General features: G+C 45.2%; 1 protein-coding gene, 3 long non-coding RNA genes and 2 other non-coding genes across 6 annotated transcripts in view; all 6 read left to right on the top strand.

Moving 5' to 3' along the window:
- The first annotated feature begins 4,881 nt into the window (after positions 1 to 4,881).
- Positions 4,882 to 6,535, top strand: LOC146298815 (uncharacterized). Its single transcript, XR_014734525.1, has 4 exons — positions 4,882 to 5,008; positions 5,156 to 5,729; positions 5,947 to 6,067; positions 6,261 to 6,535. It is a non-coding gene; the product is annotated as an uncharacterized LOC146298815 (long non-coding RNA).
- A 332-nt stretch (positions 6,536 to 6,867) lies between these two features.
- LOC146298814 (uncharacterized) lies at positions 6,868 to 8,880 on the top strand. The gene is made up of 3 exons (XM_084683386.1): positions 6,868 to 6,999; positions 7,242 to 7,499; positions 7,673 to 8,880. The coding sequence occupies exons 1-3, from the start codon at positions 6,869 to 6,871 to the stop codon at positions 8,397 to 8,399; spliced, it is 1,116 nt and encodes a 371-aa protein (XP_084539512.1). The 5' UTR covers position 6,868; the 3' UTR covers positions 8,400 to 8,880.
- A 2,358-nt stretch (positions 8,881 to 11,238) lies between these two features.
- Positions 11,239 to 11,312, top strand: trnan-auu (transfer RNA asparagine (anticodon AUU)). Its single transcript has one exon. It is a non-coding gene; the product is annotated as a tRNA-Asn (tRNA).
- A 270-nt stretch (positions 11,313 to 11,582) lies between these two features.
- On the top strand, positions 11,583 to 11,656 carry trnat-agu (transfer RNA threonine (anticodon AGU)). Its single transcript has one exon. It is a non-coding gene; the product is annotated as a tRNA-Thr (tRNA).
- Positions 11,657 to 12,519: 863 nt separating this feature from the next.
- LOC146298811 (uncharacterized) lies at positions 12,520 to 13,084 on the top strand. The gene is made up of 3 exons (XR_014732307.1): positions 12,520 to 12,647; positions 12,775 to 12,897; positions 12,992 to 13,084. It is a non-coding gene; the product is annotated as an uncharacterized LOC146298811 (long non-coding RNA).
- A 7,370-nt stretch (positions 13,085 to 20,454) lies between these two features.
- The window catches only part of LOC146298810 (uncharacterized), a 1,251-nt gene continuing 850 nt past the window's right edge, over positions 20,455 to 20,855 (top strand). Inside the window, exons 1-2 of the long non-coding RNA XR_014731475.1 lie at positions 20,455 to 20,564; positions 20,674 to 20,855. The exon at positions 20,674 to 20,855 is cut by the window's right edge and continues 286 nt beyond it. This is a non-coding gene — a long non-coding RNA (uncharacterized LOC146298810). The remainder of the gene's footprint in view (positions 20,565 to 20,673) is intronic.

Raw genomic sequence — 20,855 nt, 5'->3', positions numbered from 1 at the left:
TATGTCAGAGTAGCTTTATAGAATGTACAGTTACTGTATTGAAAAAAAGAAGACAGAAACATAATTGCTGCAGTAAAGGCTTCCTTTTCAACAGGACATTACTGCGAGAAATATGCAATTTTGCTGCCATTTACAGTATTACCCTAGCTCTGGCACTTCTCTGAGTGCCACCACACATTCTATCTCCTCTCCCTTGTCCTTGTCCCACTCCTCTCCTTTGTCCTGGTTATTGTGTTCCTCTCCTTCGTGCAGGTATTACTGTATTCTTACTTTCTTCGTATTGCTCCATATTGTTTTTTTTCCACACAAGATCAGCACAAAGAGCTCCACTTTGCAGTATATATACCATATAGTCATGCGATTGAAAGAACCTCAACACCATAGTGTTTCCTAGTTCGGAATCAACTGTAATTCAGAGTATTTGCATAACTTCAACCAGCTTTTTCCCAGTAGCAATGGAATACATAAAATACAGGGGATATATTTGTGTTTCAATTCACAATAAGAACAGCTGTTCACTTTGACTTTAGCCAATAAATTAGGTTTTGAACATAGTGTTATCTGTTCTGACATACAGTGTTAAAGCATTGGTAAATTGGTCCGTAAAAATCGATTGTTTTGGTCTTGGTTGAGCTTGTGTGTAAAAGAAGTTCAAGCATTTAAAATGTGTGTTTACTCTATGCATTTTGTGTCAAAGCAATACAAAATGTGTTAATTGTATAGCCAACACAGGTGGATGTTGTGCTAACTGTGTCAAGAGTTTAGGAAACTTGTTAAAGGTATTGACAAAAGTGTCATAGCCATTGTAAAAAACTGTAATACGAGCAATATACACGTGATACGAGAAATAAAAATAATGTTATTGCATGGTGATGGTGATTGCTGACACGGTGCACAGCCTCGTCGGATCGAATCCCGCAGGAGACGACGTGTCAATGTTGTTGATAAAAGTGATGAAAATGAGCGCACATGTGTGTGAAAAGAACTTTAAAGGGGATGTGAGTGGAGAAAAAAACATGACAATTTGTTTGTTTTTCTCCTTTTCTCTTTCCGTTTTTTCTCTTTCCCCCCCTTCCCCCCCTCTTTTTTCCTTTTGCCCCCCGCTAGCAGTCCCTTTTGCCCCATTTTTGGCCGAGTGGTTAAGGCGATGGACTGCTAATCCGTTGTGCTCTGCACACATGAGTTCGAATCTCATCCTCGTCGGCGTGTCATCTTTATGACATGTCCGCCTCATGAAATTGAAATTCTTCCGTCCCTGAACTGTTACTGCTCCTTTTTAGTGTCCGCCTCCTCCACTGCCTTTCCAACAACTCTTTGAATCCTTCCTCAGCTCCTGATAATGTTCCTTCACAATTGTGCCTGTCGTCACCTGCTTTTCTCCATGTTTTGTGAAATGGAAGGTTCTTTCACTGCCGTGGGCCCAGATCTGCAAACGATGAGGTGGCCGTACCCGCCAAGAATTGGACTGCAAATACATCTTAACAATATCCGAACCACATTAGTAAAAAATTCCGAACATCTGGAAAATATTCCGAACAACTGCTCATTCCTAACACATTTCGAACCATTCTGAACAGAGGTGGGTCTTGGGGTGACGTTGACGTGACGTAAAACTGCAGAAGACTATCAGCGCACTGAGTGAAAGAGCCAGTACTGCATAGAACATTATTTAAGACATACGAAAGAAAAGAGCAACAGAAAAATAGGTATGTAAATGCAAATTATATGTATAATATGTTGTATATATGTAATATGTTGATTGACCGATGTAGATAGTAAACGTATTCTTATTGTATGTAACTTTTCCGCTGAATTTACCTCAGAGAACGTGGTACAGTACGCGTACAGTAGATGTAGGTTACTGTACATCCATGCTAAATTGAGTAACCTACTTGGTCTTTGTCAGCGTAACAAAAAAAAGAATATCGATATGTACAGGCAAATTATTCTATGGATTTACGATTTGAATACATGTTTTTATGTCGGTCCCGGTATTATACACTACTACTGTACCCAAACGATCACGACTGTACATCGATGCTAAGTAGTTGGTCTTTTTCAGCGTAACAAAAAAAAAAAATATCGATATGTACAGGCAAATGATTGTATGGGCGTATGATTTGTATATCTACATGTTTTTATTTCAGTCCTGGTATTTAAATTGTCGATGTCGACTCACTGCCCCCATAGTACAGTCCCCTCTGTGAAATTTAACTTTCCCGCTGAATTTACCTCAGAGAACGTAGTGGTACAGTACGCGTACAGTAGATGTAGCTACTGTACGACTGTACAGTACATCAATGCTAAATTGAGTAGTTACTTGGTCTTTGTCAGCGTAACAAAAAAAAGAACAGCGATATGTACATGCAAATTATTCTATGGACGTACGAATACATGTTTTTATGTCGGTCCTGGTATTTAAATTGTCGATGTAGACTCATTTACCCCATAGTACAGTCCCCTCTGTGAGATGCAAATTTCCCGCTGACTTTAATTTGACCTCAGAAGTACAGTAGAGACAGCAGAACAAAATATGACTACATTGATGATACGTTGACCAGGTTGTTGACATAACAAAATTAAGTTGATGTGTTGGAGTACAAGCATATGGAAGTATTAATTTTATAAAATGGGATGATCCTGGTATTACTGTACAATAGCCAGAGCAACCCATCACAACTGTACGTCTATGCTACATTGATTGAGAATGTAATCACAACAGAGAACTTGGTTGTTTAGTCTAACGTAGCTCGTGTTTGCAGATATGACCAAGACGGGGAAGCCAGACTCGTACTGGAGAGACATCTGCCAAAAATATACCCAGGGCAGCTACCAGTTTTCCACAGGCAAAAGGCCCGGTGGTAAGAAATGGAAAAGAGCCCTGGAGTGTATCGATGCTTGCCTACTGCAGAGCAAGAGCAAGGTGGATCTGTTCGGGAGACACCTAAAATGCTCTTGTGGGTTCCATAAGGTAGGTTATATGATGATTTATTTAATTTAAGTGATGACAAGTTGCTGTAGCATGAAGTAGATTATTTGCTGGATCATACCCTATTTGCACACATTTGGATACAACTAACAGTGTAGGATCATTGGTGAAATTATTTATTATGAGCCTCTCTTGTACTTGAAATCCTGCCTCCCCCCTTCAGTCAGATGCATCAGAGGCAGGTGGAGGCTCCTTTGAGGCAGGAGAAGGCTCCAGGCAGGCAGGAGAAGGCTCCAGGCAGGCAGGTGGAGGCTCCAGGCAGGCAGGAGAAGGCTCCAGACAGGCAGGTGGAGGCTCCTGTGGGGCAGGAGAAGGCTCCAGACAGGCAGGAGAAGGCTCCAGGCAGGCAGGAGAAGGCTCCAGGCAGGCAGGAGAAGGCTCCAGACAGGCAGGTGGAGGCTCCAGGCAGGCAGGAGAAGGCTCCAGGCAGGCAGGTGGAGGCTCCTGTGGGGCAGGAGAAGGCTCCAGACAGGCAGGAGGAGGCTCCTGTGGGGCAGGAGAAGGCTCCAGTCAGGCAGGAGGAGGCTCCAGACAAGCAGGAGAAGGCTCAAGGCAGGCAGGAGAAGGCTCAAGGCAGGCAGGCGGAGGCTCTTGTGCAGACAGAACAGTAAAGTGCTGTCAGTGCAATCAGGTTGTGGAGGCAGAACAATTCTCCATGCACCTTTCTGACCGCCATGTAGAGGAGACATGTGACACCTGTGGGACCAAGGTCCAAGGTTCTGTTGGCCTGTTGGAGCATATAGAACAGTTCCATTATTTATCCTGGTTGGCTCAACCTCCATCGCCAACTTCAACAGGTAGCTCCACCACACCATCTCAAAGGCCCACACCATCTCCAAGGCCCACACCATCTCCAAGGCTAACGGCCACACCATCTCCAAGGCCCACACTATCTCCAAGGCCCACACCATCTCCAAGTCTAACGGCCACACCATCTCCAAGGCCCACACCATCTCCAAGGCCCACACCATGTCCACGGCCCACACCATCTCCAAGGCTAACGGCCACACCATCTCCAAGGCCCACACTATCTCCAAGGCCCACACCATCTCCAAGGCCCACACTATCTCCAAGGCCCACGCCATCTCCAAGGCCCACAGCATCTCCAAGGCTAACGGCCACACCGTCTCCAAGGCCCACACCATCTCCGCCGACAACTACATCTCTGCTCCCTCCTCCAACAGGTTGCTCCAGCACGCCACGCCACACTCCTCAAACTCCACTTAGGCCAGCTTCCATTGATTGGGAAGCTTTTCTCCCCAATCAATTCAAAAAGGTTATACAGCCAGCAGATCGGGTGTGGATTGCCAAGGTCCTCTATGAGCCTACAGGTCAGCTGAGGCAGAAAATGGAGGCGTGCTGGTTTCATCCACCACTGCAGCACAAACCGTCTCCTCCCGAGCCCGGGTGGCACTTCCGGCAGAGGATGTTCCTCTGGGCACCAATGAGGATGTGGGGGATTCCTCTGAAATGTACGCGGTGTGACCGGAAAATGCACCACTCCGGGATCTACCCGAAGGTGAGGGAGGTGATAGATGTGGATACCCGCTACTACTTGGTGGGAGGGGACTAGCCTGGAAGAGATGGAAGAGATGAAGGGGGTGATCACCTCTACCTATGGTAGAATTCTGAAGATGGACTCTACAAAGAAGGTGAGGGTTTTAGCATTACTTTTATTTACTCTGATGTTAACCAATTGGAATGGATATAAATTGTTTACTTTATCATCCTAATGATGAAATAGTATTAATTTTAGTAAGCTTGTACCGTTTTTTTAGAAAGTTATGTTTTTGTTTGTTTTTCAGATCACCAAGAAGCTGGCTGGCAGTATAGGGGACACCGCTGCATGGATGTCCAACATCGGCAACGAGCTTGGCCAGGTTCTGAACAGTGTTCTGACGACAGTTGAAGGTGCATGGCTGGAAGAGTTGTGCCAGGGCATCGTCAAACGTTATGAGAATGCTGGACAAGCTGAGCCTGAGGCTATTTATGTTGACCGGGACTGCTGCAGCCAGTCAGGTGGGATGCTGAAATTGTTACTTTATGAAATATACATTGCAGATTACAGTATGTAATTAACTTAAGTTAATTATGATGTAAAAAAAAAAAAAATTACACAAAAAATAGATGATCACATCTGTAATAATCAATGTTTGTCTTTCACAGGTGTGTCGTCAGTGCTGAGACTCTTTCGACCATGGAAGTTGGTCGTCCGTTTAGACGTCTTCCACTTCATGCAAAGGTTTAACTGCGGCCTCACTACTGAGCACCACCCTCTCTACGGTACCTTTTGCTCCAAACTTTCTGCCTGTATCTTTGAGTGGGATCAGGAGGATGTGCAGTGGCTTAAGGAGGCCAAGAAAGGGGAGTGGAAGAGCAGCCATGGCGGAAATGCTCCCACTGAGCTTGGCCAGTATCAGCACTGGTGAAATGGCAAAGCACTGCAGGCGGAGGACCCGTGCCGTGGAGGAGATCCGGGTCATGATTTCGGGGCTGCTCGAATCGATGTGGGGGCTGACTGACACCACGGGGCTGCGTCTGGTGAACCCTGACAGCATGCACCATGTGTGGGAGGTGCAGCAGAAGCACCTGGAGTGCATCCAGGACCCTGCAGGGGTGGAGTTGTACACCAAGACAGGGACACTGCAGAAGGGTGGCAAAGTCCTTGACGTCCTCAGGTGTGGGAGGGGGTCCTCCTCCCTCGAGAGTTTTCACCGCCACCAGTGTGCTTTTGTTCCAGGTAAATTTAAAATGTTAACTTGCCGTATGCTGTTAAAAAAAAGTTGGTGTTATGACATAACATTTATGTCATAACATTTAACAGTTATGACAAAAGTTGGTGGTATGCACTTGAATTATTCAAATAACAATGTAACTGTCACTTTGTATTTAATACGTGTTAATATCTATTGACTTCATATTAATGGTTGACCTAACCTGAGTATTTTGTTTCTTAGGCTTTCGATGCAATGCATTGCACGCACAAATGTACATGCTGGAGGGGGTATCGAGGTGGAACAACACGGGTCCTTGGTTGTTCTCTGGTTCCAGAATTCACCCCACCTGGAAAACCTACTGGTAAGATAGCTCTCAGATCAGCACTGACCATTTGAGTATTACTTCCTCTCCCGCTTTTCTTTTCTCTGCCACCCCCAGCCCTCCTCAGAGGACATGGGAGTGGGAGTGAAGATTGTGCTGTACATGGAGGAGATGTGTCTGTGTTTGTGTCCTTTCCTCTTCTTTGACTATGTGTTTAAACACTGTGTTACAGGCGAGCGCATTGCAGTGGAGTACCTGTTGGCCCAGTCCAATAGAGGCGACCTTCTGGTCCCACAGCAGCTGCCAAATATCTCCACAGAGGAGCTCGAGGACGACGGGGGTGAACCCGACGTCATGTTGTGCCAGGTAGCTGACCTTAGGGAAGGTGATCCTGATCCCCCAATATGTGCCGTGGAAGCCCAGGTGACACTGGAGGGTGACAGTGGACCCAGATCCCTGGATGAGGACATCATTGTGGAGGAAGAGGACACACAAGACAGCACATCAGACCAGGTAATGTAACTCCTTTCTCAAAAACAAGATATGTAACAAGTTCGCTAATGATATGCCACAAGTATCATACGTTTGTCAAGTAAAACGTCAAGTATTACGTTTTATGGAGAGAGAAAAAAGGTCAACATTGCTCAAATAGTTCAAAGAAATTGACACATTTATGTACATGTTTTTTTCATGATTATCACTTTTCAGAAGAGCCGATGTGACTCCAGAGGTGTCTTGGGCTGGGATGCGGTTGATGACCTGGCAGCCTACCTGGTTGGCCTGAACCTAACCATCACTGCCTTGTCGGCAAAAGAGGAGGCTGACATTGTCCATCTCTACATGGCTCTTCCTGCTATGGACAAGGAACCTGTGAGGTTCGGCCAGAAAGCAAGGAAGAAGACCGTGGCAGGACCTTGGAGAGCGCCCAGGAAGCCGAGTGGCTCTGCTCCTGGACAGCAGGCGGCAGAGAGGTGATTTGACACAATTCATAATCATTTCGGTTCATTACAAATCATTGAATCAGTAGGCTGTACTGCATCAAACCGAGATTGAAAAACTTATGGTGAATTTCAAATATTATTTTGTGATTATATTAGTTTGTGGGGGGCAAATTGGGCTGTTCACAGGTGACATTGATATGGTTGCTATTACCATTTTTCTTAGTTTACAGCCTTGTTTAAAGTCCGGACCATATCATCCTTCTTTCCAACAGACTGTTCATGACTCACGGGCAGGCAGCCCAGGACCCCGAAGTCCACAGGGTCAGCGAATGTGTTTGCCTGAGACTTTTAAAAGAGTTTCAGCAAGCACGAAACAGGCCCAAGGACACAAGGAGTAGAACTCTGCCCATCCCGCAGTCCATTGTGGTGGCCTACAGCCATCTGAAAGAGCTGCTGGAGGACAGCAGGGTTGTTCTGGAGAAGACCAACGTGGTTCTGATACCAGTTAACAACACAACAGTCTCTTCTTGGTGAGTCTTGTTTTTTACGTTTGTACCTTTCCTATACAATGATGACATTATATTATTAAACCGCAAGAAAAACTTTCACCTGCTTGCTTGTTAGAAAATACTAAACATAGGAGGATAGGCTACTATGTATGAAATAACTAACTGAAGCTACTGTATGCGTTTTTGTTTTTTAGGCTGCTTAGGAGGGATAAGAGGAAGGACAGGGACATGCTGCTGCAGGGCACCGTACTCCCCAAACGGTTTGAACTGGCCAAGGACTCACTCCCTGAAGCCCAGACTCTTCCAGGTGCTCCTGTGCAGCATGGGCATGAGGTCATGGAGTTTGAGGAGCCAGAAAACCGGGAGGGTGAGGCAGTGATACGCCCTCGGCATAGTGTTCGATCTGCCTTGGCACAGCACTACCAGCCTGGGTCATATGTATGGCCTGGTTCTGCTGGCTCTGCCTCGTTTGAGCATGGTAACCTGCCGCCGCCGCCACCACCACCATCTCCTGGCTGGGGCTCGTATCAGCAGGGTTACCTGCCACCACCATCTCCTGCCTGGCCCTCGTACCAGCAGGGTCACCTGCCACCACCACCACCACCATCTCCTGCCTGGGGCTCGTACCAGGAGGATTACCTGCCACCACCACCTTCTCCTGCCTGGGGCTTGTACCAGCAGGGTTACCTGCCACCACCATATCCTGCCTGGCCCTCGTACCAGCAGGGTCACCTGCCGCCACCACCACCATTTCCTGCCTGGCCCTCGTACCAGCCACCTCCACCCTTCCAGCCACCTCCCCCCTTCCAGCCATCTGCTGACCATCCACAGTCCCTGGCCCCTCCACCACCTGGCACCTTTGTCCAGCCAAGGCAACGTACGTGGAGACAAAAAAAGCTGCCCTGGAGAACGAGGAACTGATGGCTAGGGGTGAACCTCCACGGAAGAAGTTCAGGGATACCTACCAGTACATTTGCAAGCAGTGTGGGCAGGGAAAAAACAAAAGTACTGGTCACACCCAGCTGAAGGGGCGGTGGTACTGTCCAGCCTCAGGACTCACCCTGGCAGAGTGGAAAGACCAGTTGACCAGTCTTGCCAGTGGTAAATAAATTGTAAAATACTGTATATAATAGTTATGTGTAAATAGTTAAGTATTGTATATAGTTGATATTGATATTTTAATTTCTGTGTTTGTGCATTGCATGGTGTTCTAAAAAAATTAACAAACAAAAAAAAGATAAATGTATATATTTGCTAAATATATACTTTCAGGTTTAATAAAGTGACCAAAGTTCCTTAAATTGTATAATACTGTATATAATAGTTATGTGTAAATAGTAAAGTATTGTATATAGTTATGTTTTTAATTCATGTGTTTGTGCATTGCATGGTGTTAAAAAACAAAACAAAAAAACAAAAAATTAAGATGTATATATTTGCTAAATATATATTTTCAGGTTTAATAAACCGACCAAAGTTTCTCAAATTCTGACTTCTGGATTGTTTTTCTCCTATTCCTCCTATACTTTATTCCTAGAACTCTTGCAAAGTAACTAAGTAGCCTACCAGTGCTATTACACTTTTTGTCAATTGTTTACACACAAATACATTTTAGTCACAAATACTGGTACTTGAGACACAATGACCACAACATGTAACTCATGCACCAACCCCCTGAACCAATTCTGCTACAAGCACAATTCCTGCTTTACATTCAAATTGCAGTTCTAAAACACACTTTTTTCAAAACGCTACACACAATTCTCTGCATTTGGCTCAATTTTCATGAAGAAAATCTTTTGTTTTCACAAGGAACACACAGGAGAAGTGAGGGGTTTAGCCCATTGTGTGTGTGTTTTTTTTATTTGTGAGTAGAAAGTATGAGGTATGCGTTCAGAAAATGTGTGTTAACAATCGAGAAAAACTATTAAATTTCAGCAATTCTGGAATATCCCTCTGCCAATGACAATACATTTCTGGCTTTCTGGCTTTGATCTTCCTGACCTCTTTTCTCACCTGGTTTGTGGAGAGGGACAGAGTGGAGCACAGCAGGGGGGGGGGGGGATGAGTGTTTGATGTTGTAGGGGGTGTTGACAGAATGAGAGGGGGTGGGGGTAAGAGGTGAGATGAAAGGGATGGGGCAGGAGAAGCTGGAGGAGTGGGGGTCTGTGACCTGAGTGCTGTGGAGGTTGGGGTAGGGCAGTGTTCTGGGGGTGCACCTGCAGCAGCTGGGGTGACTGGGCCCGGGAGTCTGGGACAGTTGCTAAATATATATATATATATATATATATATATTAGTGCTGTCAGTTTAACGCGTTATTAACGGCGTTAACGCAAACCCAAATTAACGGCGTCAATTATTTTATCGCGCGATTAACGCTCTTTTTGGCCTAGCAAACTTTGTAGTTTTTTTCACATGCTGTTGCAACAACTACCGACGTTAGAAAAACTACAACACCACACCGGATCTAGCTAGACCGGAAACAAAACAACAGGCACGCCAAACACTCGTTTGGCTTGCGAGCTGGCTAAAGAGTAGTATCAGAGCCCGTTTACGGATATTAGACATTCTCTGGTAGTAGGCTAACGTTATGTTTTGAGTGGATGACGAGCGCGAGATGCCGAAATGGATGCCAATAAGATTCTGAATGGAAAGTTTGCTTTAAAAAAGTTGCCAAATGGTTCTATTGACAAGACAAGTGATCTGTGTGTTTTGTCGCAATCATCGCAGCACGTCCAGTCTGAAATACCACTTGATGGCCAAGCACACAGCTGATGCGAATTCTCTGCCCCCTCGTCAAAGCCAGGCAATTGCAATGTTGTTTTCAATAAAAAAAATATTTGCACAAAGCAATCCGAACCACTTTTCTATGTTGATAAGAGCATTAAAATTTGAAAAAAAATTGGGACAAAAAGAAATCAGGGACATTTAGAATAGATAAAAATGTGCGATTAATTGTGATTAATCGCGAGTTAACTATGACATTAATGCGATTAATCGTGATTAAATATTTTAATCGTTTGACAGCACTAATATATATATATATATATATATATATATATATATATCTGGGACAACTAACCCCTTAATCAGGATGAATGACACATAGCACTTAAAATACATCAAAAACAGATTTATTGAGTATGTTATGACACACATTGATTTTGGTTCTGGCTAATCTTAAACAATACATAAAATATTCACACAATTCACTTAGTAATACGAGCAATATACACGTGATACGAGAAAAAAAAATAATGTTATTGCATGGTGTTGGTGATTGCTGACACGGTGCACAGCCTCGTCGGTTCGAATCCCGCAGGAGACGACGTGTCAATGTTGTTGATAAAAGTGATGAAAATAAGCGCACGTGTGTGAAAAGAACTTTAAAGGGGATGTGAGTGGAGAAAAAAACATGACAATTTGTTTGTTTTTCTCCTTTTCTCTTTCCGTTTTTTCTCTCCCCCCCCCCCCCTCTTTTTTCCTTTTGCCCCCCGCTAGCAGTCCCTTTTGCCCCATTTTTGGCGCAATGGATAGCGCATTGGACTTCTAGGCAGGGGGAGGAAAAGCCATTCAAAGGTTGTGGGTTCGAGTCCCACCAGAGTCGTTCGCATTTTTGCTCCCGTCGACCGATCGCGGGAAGAGTCATTTGTGCGGCCGCTCCTCCTCTTCTTCACGGGACTCCGAGCACTCGTCTCCCAGCGTTTCCTTCCATCTTCCGGTCCTTCCATGTTCCGGTCCTGTTTCTGAAAAGACAGGGTCTCTGTGGCGCAATTGGCTAGCGAGTTCGGCAATTAACCGAAAGGATGGTGGTTCGAGCCCACCCAGGGACGAATGTGTCCTTGTTTGCCTCTGTTGTGGGTCATGCCTGTGTGACAAATGAGCTGTTCCACCGTCGGCGCTGAAAAATGCAGTCCTACGCTCTGCCAACTGAGCTGTCAAAAGGTGAGCGAGTGGGAGGTTTTATTTGCGAGGAAGGCATGCGATCCCCCATTTTGGGCATGACCTTCTCAGGTGGCTTGCGAAGATGCTGTCGACCCCACCTTAAAGCACCCACTCGAAGAGGAAACAGAAGGCTGAGCTCGTCTAGGTTGACAAAGCGAGGCGCCGTGGCTTAGTTGGTCAAAGTGCCTGTCTAGTAAACAGGAGATCCTGAGTTCAAATCTCAGCGGCGTAGAGAAAAGGGAGTAGGTAGCCTTTTGGTCAGATGAAACAGAGCAGTTGTACATCAAAGTAGATTTGTGTTTTTTATACGTTACTTTAATTCCCAAAGGGGATCCTTCCCATTTAGAGCCTTTAGCGACTCTGTTTCATAATGAAATAATCATTATGCTTTTATAACCTGATAAAGGTAAACCAGCTCCCCACCTCCATCAGGGACACTGACTGTCTCCCCACCTTCAAGAAAAGGCTCAAGACGCACTTGTTCCGGGAGTACAACGGCACTTAAGAATGCTTGGCTGGACTTGTTAGTTTCCTCCAGGATCACTATGACTCTTATTGAGTGACTTGTTGCTATTGTAGGTTAGATATAACAAAGTTAAGTCTTGTACTTGCTGTGTAATATTTTACTGTTGATTGTTCTTTTACAGGTACAGTCCTGCACTTTTGTGGTTCATGTTGTTTTAATTTGTAACTTGTATAACTACATGCTCTTATGGGTCTTCCCTTTTGGCACTTGTTTAGCTTCAATGTATGCTTCATGTTTTGGCTGCTTGCAATGTTTGGGACTATCTCGTTGTTATGATCAGTGACCTATGCTCTTTTGTAAAGCTCTCTCTTGGAATTCGCTTTGGATAAAAGCGTCTGCTAAATGAATAAATGTAAATGTAAATACAAGACCATCTTTATTCACAAAGGACAAAATATTCTAGTTGTGCAAGTTGAAAGTCTCATGTTCATGATGATGTCATTGTCATAGTGTACGCTGACTGTGTCTATCCTCAAACCTCTGGTACATGTAGTTCCAGGCGAGTCAGTATTTCTCACCAAATTCCTTCGTAACCTTGAATCCCTGCAGATCCATGAGAAGCAGGAGCGCCGGAGGCTGGAAAAGGCAGACAGGGACCGGGCCGAGGCCAAGCTGGAGGCCGAAATAAAAAACTACAACCCATGGGGCCGGGGAGGGTGCGGCGCACCCCTCAGAGACACCCAAGGGGACCTCATTAGTACGTTGTAGCATGGTTCACTTACATTCCATGTTGGCTCACCCTACAGGAATGCATAAGTTGATTGGAGTTCAATCGATGGCAGATATTTCTGTGTATAGTGTCTGACTGTTCTTTGCCTATCTAGCTGACCTGAAGCAGATGCACAGGCAGAATGAGGAAGCTTGGCTGAACCCCGAGACCTCTCTGAAAAAAGCCACCAGGCCCATCCTGAGAGAGGACAGACTGCCTCCCATCAACGCAGTCTCAGGTAGACAGTCACTGCACCAGCTGGCACATTGCAGATAACACATACATTAATGTGCGTGGAATACACATGGTTGTGATATATTTCATCTTTACAGGTTCTGATCATGTCCAGACCAGTGACATTTCCAGGAGTTTTTAGGCTAACCAGCAGACAGGGGCGCACTGGGGGCACCACCTGGCCGAGGGCAGGGGTCCCTGGGCTGAGGAGGGTGGACCTCCCTATAGAGAGAGCAGGACCACCAGACTGGGAAGGGTGGAGCCTGATGAGCGGAGGGCGCCAACATACCAGGAGGAACTGGAACAGCAGGTGACCTCCTCCCCCCCCCCCCCCCCACCTCTATCAGTTGGAAATCAGTACCAAAATACACCAAATGCAATTAGTTCTGCTCATAGATAATGTTTCGGGATTGAAAGAACAAACTCACCATAATGTGGACTGAACTGTAGAACATGGAATGTTCTTCATCAACTTTGATGTGTTGTGGTTCAAATTGAGATATGGAGACTGAAATTTCAAGGTGGACCTTGTGATGGTGGCATGTAAGGTTTTTAACAGAAAGGGTAGAGAAAAGGGAGTAGGTAGCCTTTTGGTCAGATGAAACAGAGCAGTTGTACATCACAGTAGATTTGTGTTTTTTATACGTTACTTTAATTCCCAAAGGGGATCCTTCCCATTTAGAGCCTTTAGCGACTCTGTTTCATAATGAAATAATCATTATGCTTTTATAACCTGATAAAGGTAAATACAAGACCATCTTTATTCACAAAGGACTAATTATTCGTGCAAGTTGAAAGTCTCATGTTCATGATGATGTCATAGTGTACGCTGACTGTGTCTATCCTCAAACCTCTGGTACATGTAGTTCCAGGCGAGTCAGTATTCCTCACCAAATTCTTTTGTAACCTTGAATCCCTGCAGATCCAGGAGAAGCAGGAGCGCCGGAGGCTGGAGAAGGCAGAGAGGGACCGTGCTGAGGCCAAGCTGGAGGCCGACATAAAAAACTATGACCCATGGGGCCTGGGAGGGTGCGGCGCACCCCTCAGAGACACCCAAGGGGACCTCATTAGTACGTTGCAGCATGGTTCAGTCAACAGGATTGCATAGGTTGACTGGAGTTCAGTTGATGGCAGATATTTCTGTGTATAGTGTCTGACTGTACTTTGCCTGTCTAGCTGACCTGAAGCAGATGCACAAGCAGAATGAGGAAGCTTGGCTGAACCCCGAGACCTCTCTGAAAAAAGCCACCAGGCCCATCCCGAGAGAGGACAGACTGCCTCCCATCAACACAGTCTCTGGTAGACAGTCACTGCACCAGCTGGCACACTGCAGACATCACATCATTTCACGCAAATGTAATACACACGTACATAAAATGCATTTGACTGTTCTACTTTATCTTTGCAGGTTTTGCCCCTGTCCAGACCTCAATGTATGCCAGAGGAAATGTGTTTCCTAACCAGCCAACGCTTCATCAACTCACTGAACTGGATAAGTATAAGCTTGCCCTAAAACAACAGGTACTGTGTGGTATGGTTTGGGATGTGTTCTGTTTAGATTTCAAGACCCTGGCCTCTGGTGGCTATAGGGTCTTTTAGCTTCAACAAGCCATTGATTTGCAGGATGTTGTGTACCGTACATAAACACACGCACACACACACACACACACACACACACACACACACACACACACACACACACAGGTACATGATTTTGTATAACAAACCGTTTACCTTTTGGGCCCTGTCCAGATTGAGGAGAAGCACCTTAAGGAGGCAGAGGAGAAGGAGAAGCTACGTCTGGAGGAGGCGAAGGAGGAGAGGAGGCTGGCAGAGCAGAGGGCTCAAATAAAGAGGGAGTTTGACGAGGAGAAGGACATCCGAAAACTCAAGGAGATGGAGGTCAGCTGGGCACTGATGGGCTAAGAGGGATTTGGCAGAAATGACTGTATATGCGTTTGCAATATACAGTATACAAGTTATCTTATGTGGACCACACACTCTTGAATAACAATGCTGAACAATCTTGATAGTAGAATTAGATTTTTATGGTGTGGACAATAAACACTTGACGTAAGGGTCGATTTTAAGCGAGTGTAACATGTTCTTGTAACTCAGCTGTTATTGGCTCAATAAAGTTTGGTGTTCTTCTTGCAACAGAAAAGGGGCAAAAACAAGGAGCTGGTCCGTCTTGCAGCGGAGAAGAGGAAAGAGGTGGAGGAAAAGAACAAAGAGGTGGAAGAGAAGGAGATTGCTGCTGGGAGGATGCGCTATGAGAAAGAGAGACAGGCGCGCATTCAAGAGGTGAGAGGACCACAAAACTTCATTAGAAAGATTTGAACAAACAGAAATATCAGTATGATCCCCATCTTACTGTCTATCTGCAGATGCAAAGGGAGTTCTCGCCCCCCATCCCCACTCTCCAGAAGAGACACAGGGCACCTCAGTCCACCCCCAGTCCCCCCAGCATGGACAGGAAATGCCCCACCACCCCCATGCCTGTAGGTTACCGCTTGTATAAACCATAAACGTAGTATGGAGAGCATGGTCTGAAAACAGGTAGAAACTGATGTCTCTCTTCCGCCCACACACCTTTTAGACGGGTTCTCTTTCAGGGCTCCAATCCCAGACACCTTCTGTCCCAGCTGTTAGGAAGGAGCTGAGAGCTGCAGGTAACACACACACACAAACACAAAATGTTCCATATAACTAGAACCAACACATTGTACATTAGTTGTAACTGGTATGTGTGTGTATGTGTGTCAGACGGCCTACCAGAGTACAAGAAGGAAGTCCTCTGTAAATTGTCTGCAATCCGTAAAAAGCTGCTCAGAGAGCAGAAACGGGCGGAGGGCCAGATGATGCGCTCAGAGTGAGAGGAGCTGGACTCACTTGACAGGTAACACCCTCCACTACTGGGGCACTACTGCAAAGTTTAGGGGAGAGTAGAACAGAGTTTGGTCATGAAGTATGAGATGCTAAGTTTCTCTATGTGACTTAGGATGGAGGCTTCAAGGAAGTTTATCAGACTGCCAGATGACTACATCCTGTCAAAGAGGGTGGACCCAAAGAACTCTCTCTCTCTCTGTCTCTCTGTCTCTCTGTCTCTCTGTCTCTCTCTGTCTCCCTGACTCTCTGTCTCTCTCTCTTTCTCTCTCTCTCTCTCTCTCTCTCTCTCTCTCTCTCTCTCTCTCTCTCTCTCTCTCTGTCTCTCTCTGTCTCCCTGACTCTCTGTCTCTCTCTCTTTCTCTCTCTCTCTCTCTCTCTCTCTCTCTCTCTCTGTCTCTCTCTCTCTCTGTCTCTCTCTCTCTCTGTCTCTCTGTCTCTCTCTTTCTCTCTGTCTCTCTGTCTCTCTCTGTCTGTCTCTCTCTCTCTCTCTCTCTCTCTATGTCTCTCTCTCTTCTCTCTCTCTCTCTCTCTATCTCTCTCTCTCTCTGTCTCTCTCTCTCTCTCTCGTTGGCTCTCTGAGAATAGAATGTCTTCTAGACTGCAACCTTCTTCACCCTAAGAATCCATTAGATCATAAAAAGTTCTGGAAAAAAGTGGAGAATAAATGGCAACTTATCACTTCTGGAAATTAATTGCTTGTTGAGTGAATTAAAACTAGCTTGAATAGCATCATCATTAGAACTGCATCATTTGACGTCTGTATTAGGCTATTCACATTTGAATGTCCATTTTACTTGAATTGCTGTTGTACATTTTGTTGAAAACGTAGTGGACTGACTAAAAAAAGGTCCACTGTGGATACTTATTAGTTGGTGTAACTGAACCAATTGTCTTTGTCACACAAACTCATTACATAAGACTCAAGATTGACTGGACACAACTTTCTACACGAACTTTCACAAATTCTACCATTATTTCCCTTCCAGCAAATTCTTTCTTTTGGTTAAACCATTAATGACAGATTTTGCCCTTGTAATATTAATACGGCATAACAACAGAACTCGTTCCACTGGTAGTATTTTTGGATGACACACACAGCTCAAAGCATTTAGGGAATACACTGAGGTAAATACAGGATTTTGTTTCAGACCGTTCTTGACAAAGAATGGTAAGCTGTAGGCCTAATGAGATCAAAATCTTCATAATAACCATTTAAATACATTAAAGCTTCAGGAGTGTTACTGATCAAATCAAGATACTTAGTAGGCCTATTGATGACTTTCCGATGTAACTTGTAAAATGAATGAATGAATTGTGTCGGCGGGATGCAAATGTTTACTCAACATACGAACAAAAGTAAATGACCATGCGCTATTCACACACTGTTATTTGGTAGCCTAACGATATCATTTCAACATTATCCCTTAGCCGACATATTAGACATTGTGATGATATTATTCTGTTGATTCACTAGGCCTAGAGTGCATGTATTTATTTGTGATACTGACACTGCAGTCGGCCAATCATCAAAAGGATTGTTTGGGAAGGAAAATCACTGATTCATTTTGCATACACCAGAGAACGATCCGCGTCCTTCGGGGTGCACGTACCCCCACTTTTACCATAGGGAACTTCCCTGCAAAGAAGCATCAGGCGTGACATCATAATCAGAAGTTGACATAGCAACGGACACATCTTGGCATACCAAAGCATTATGATGTCACGCCTGACGCTTTTGAGGCAGCCGATATTAGCTGAGACTGACACAGACAGAAACTCAGTACAGAGAGAAGGTCTTAATGCGTACCACTAATATTAGTGTCATTGCACAGTTAAGAACAAGCACTGTCAGAAATATGGGAGTTACATCATTTGTGAGAACTTTTGGTGTGCTTTAGTTGGAAGAGAAGCCTTAAGTAGGCTACCTGTGTGCCTTACCAGTTGCCAAATACTAGTAGGTAAACAGCGTCTTGTGTTCATAGAAGTGTTCACAATTTTCCATCTGCAAAATTGAGAAAACTGAACTTGAGAACTTTCCCAAGCAACAGAGGGCCAAAGTTTCAGAAAATGAAGCTTCACCCAAACTTTAAACAAGATGGTCCTTACATGGAAACAAGGGTGAGTTTCTCTTTATTCAGTAGAGTACAGAGAGCTGACCGGCTTTTATTTTATAAATGGTGTGAGAGGAATACTGATCTGTGAATTGCACCTCATTTGTGGTGAGTAAATGTAATTTGAAATGGATCACTGCTCATAGCATGAAGCCTTTTCTCTCTTTCCTAGGAGTACGGTGCCTCCCTCAGAAGAGATCCCTCCACTCTGACTGAACGGGGGAGAGGGGTGTACATGGGCCACCACCCGGCCGAGGGCAGGGGTCCCTGGGCTGAGGAGGGTGGACCTCCCTATAGAGAGAGCAGGACCACCAGACTGGGAAGGGTGGAGCCTGTTGAGCGGAGGGCACCAACGTACAAAGAGGAACTAGAACAGCAGGTGACCCCCCCCTCCCTACTATGATACATGGAATTGTCTTGATCAACTTTGAGTTGAGATTCTGTGTCTTACCTTGGTCTATGTTTGAAACAAGTAGAGCAATGATGGTGGGCACGTAATGTTTTGACGTGAATGGCACAGAGAATGGAGGAGTGAATGTTTTGGTCAGATCAATTATAAAAGTTGTAGATTTATATATCGATTTTTAACATCATTTGTAAGTTAGTATGATTCATCCCATTTAGACCGTCTCACCCAGTGAAAGTCAGTCTCGTGTTCATGATTATGTCACAATCTAGGCTGGGTCTATCCTCAAATCTCTGGTACATGTGGTTCCAGGGGAGTCAGTATTCCTCACCATATTCCTTCAAAATCTTGAATCCCTCCAGATCCATGAGAAGCAGGAGCGCCTGAGGCTGGAAAAGAAAGAAAGAGACTGGGCTGAGGCCAAGATGGAGGCTGAAATGAAAAACTACAACCCATGGGGCCGGGGAGGGTGCGGCGCACCCCTCAGAGACACCCAAGGGGACCTCATAAGTACGTCGTAGCATGGTTCACTTACCTTCATTGTTGGCTCACCTTTCAGGATTGCATAAGTGGATCTGTGTTAAATTGATGAGAGATACAGGCTCATCCCCATATATGTATACTTGCTCATCTGATCTGTGAAGCCCTCTGTGACATTGTTTGTAAGAAGGGCTATACAAATAACATGATTTGATATAGTCACTTTGTAGAGGGCCACATTTTGAACAGTTTTGAAGTCAGGGGTAAAAATGTTTGCTGGTCTGCTGATTTTTACTTTGGAATCTTGTATTTGAAACACTTCTTATGATTTGCCTGTCTAGCTGACCTGAAGCAGATGCACAGGCAGAATGAGGAAGCTTGGCTAAACCCCGAGACCTCTCAGAGAAAAGCCAATGTCACCAGGCCCAACCGGAGAGAGGACAGACTGCCTCCTATCAACGCAGTCTCAGGTAGACAGTCACTGCACCAGCTGGCACATTGCAGATAACACATACATTAATGTGCGTGGAATACACATGGTTTTAATATATTTCATCTTTGCAGGTTCTGATCATGTCCAGACCAGCGACACTTCCAGGAGTTTGTTGGCTAACCAGCAGACAGGGGCGCACTGGGGGCACCACCTGGCCGAGGGCAGGGGTCCCTGGGCTGAGGAGGGTGGACCCCCCTATAGAGAGAGCAGGACCACCAGACTGGGAAGGGTGGAGCCTGATGAGCGGAGGGCGCCAACATACCAGGAGGAACTGGAACAGCAGGTGACCTCCTCCCCCCCCCACCTCTATCAGTTGGAAATCAGTACCAAAATACACCAAATGCAATAAGTTCTGCTCATAGATAATTTTTCGGGATTGAAAGAACAAACTCACCATAATGTGGACTGAACTGTAGAACATGGAATGTTCTTCATCAACTTTGAGATGTTGTGGTTAAAATTGAGATGTGAAGACTGAAATTTCAAGGTGGACCTTGTGATGGTGGCATGTAAGGTTTTTGACAGAAAGGGTAGAGAAAAGGGAGTAAGTAGCCTTTTGGTCAGATGAAACAGAGCAGTTGTACATCAAAGTAGATTTGTGTTTTTTATACGTTACTTTAATTCCCAAAGGGGATCCTTCCCATTTAGAGCCTTTAGCGACTCTGTTTCATAATGAAATAATCATTATGCTTTTATAACCTGATAAAGGTAAATACAAGACCATCTTTATTCACAAAGGACAAATTGTTCTAGTTGTGCAAGTTGAAAGTCTCATGTTCATGATGATGTCATTGTCATAGTGTACGCTGACTGTGTCTATCCTCAAACCTCTGGTACATGTAGTTCCAGGCGAGTCAGTATTCCTCACCAAATTATTTTTTAACCTTGAATCCCTGCAGATCCAGGAGAAGCAGGAGCGCCGGAGGCTGGAGAAGGCAGAGAGGGACCGGGCTGAGGCCAAGCTGGAGGCCGAAATAAGAAACTATGACCCATGGGGCCGGGGAGGGTGCGGCGCACCCCTCAGAGACACCCAAGGGGACCTCATTAGTACGTTGTAGCATGGTTCACTTACATGTTGGCTCACCCTACAGGATTGCATAGGTTGACTGGACTTCAGTTGATGGCAGATATTTCTGTGTATAGTGTCTGACTGTACTTTGCCTGTCTAGCTGACCTGAAGCAGATGCACAAGCAGAATGAGGAAGCTTGGCTGAACCCCGAGACCTCTCTGAAAAAAGCCACCAGGCCCATCCCGAGAGAGGACAGACTGCCTCCCATCAACACAGTCTCTGGTAGACAGTCACTGCACCAGCTGGCACACTGCAGACATCACATAATTTCACGCAAATGTAATACACACGTACACAAAATGCATATGACTGTTCTACTTTACCTCTGCAGGTTTTGCCCCTGTCCAGACCTCAATGTATGCCAGAGGAAATGTGTTTCCTAACCAGCCAACGCTTCATCAACTCACTGAACTGGATAAGTATAAGCTTGCCCTAAAACAACAGGTACTGTGTGGTATGGTTTGGGATGTGTTCTGTTTAGATTTCAAGACCCTGGCCTCTGATGGCTATAGG

The sequence above is a fragment of the Hypomesus nipponensis genome, chromosome 3 (genome assembly GCF_054491055.1).
Source record: "Hypomesus nipponensis isolate SF chromosome 3, ASM5449105v1, whole genome shotgun sequence".
NCBI lineage: Eukaryota > Metazoa > Chordata > Actinopteri > Osmeriformes > Osmeridae > Hypomesus > Hypomesus nipponensis.
The sequence above is the reverse complement of the archived record's forward strand: the minus strand, read 5'-3'. Positions and strand labels throughout refer to the sequence as shown.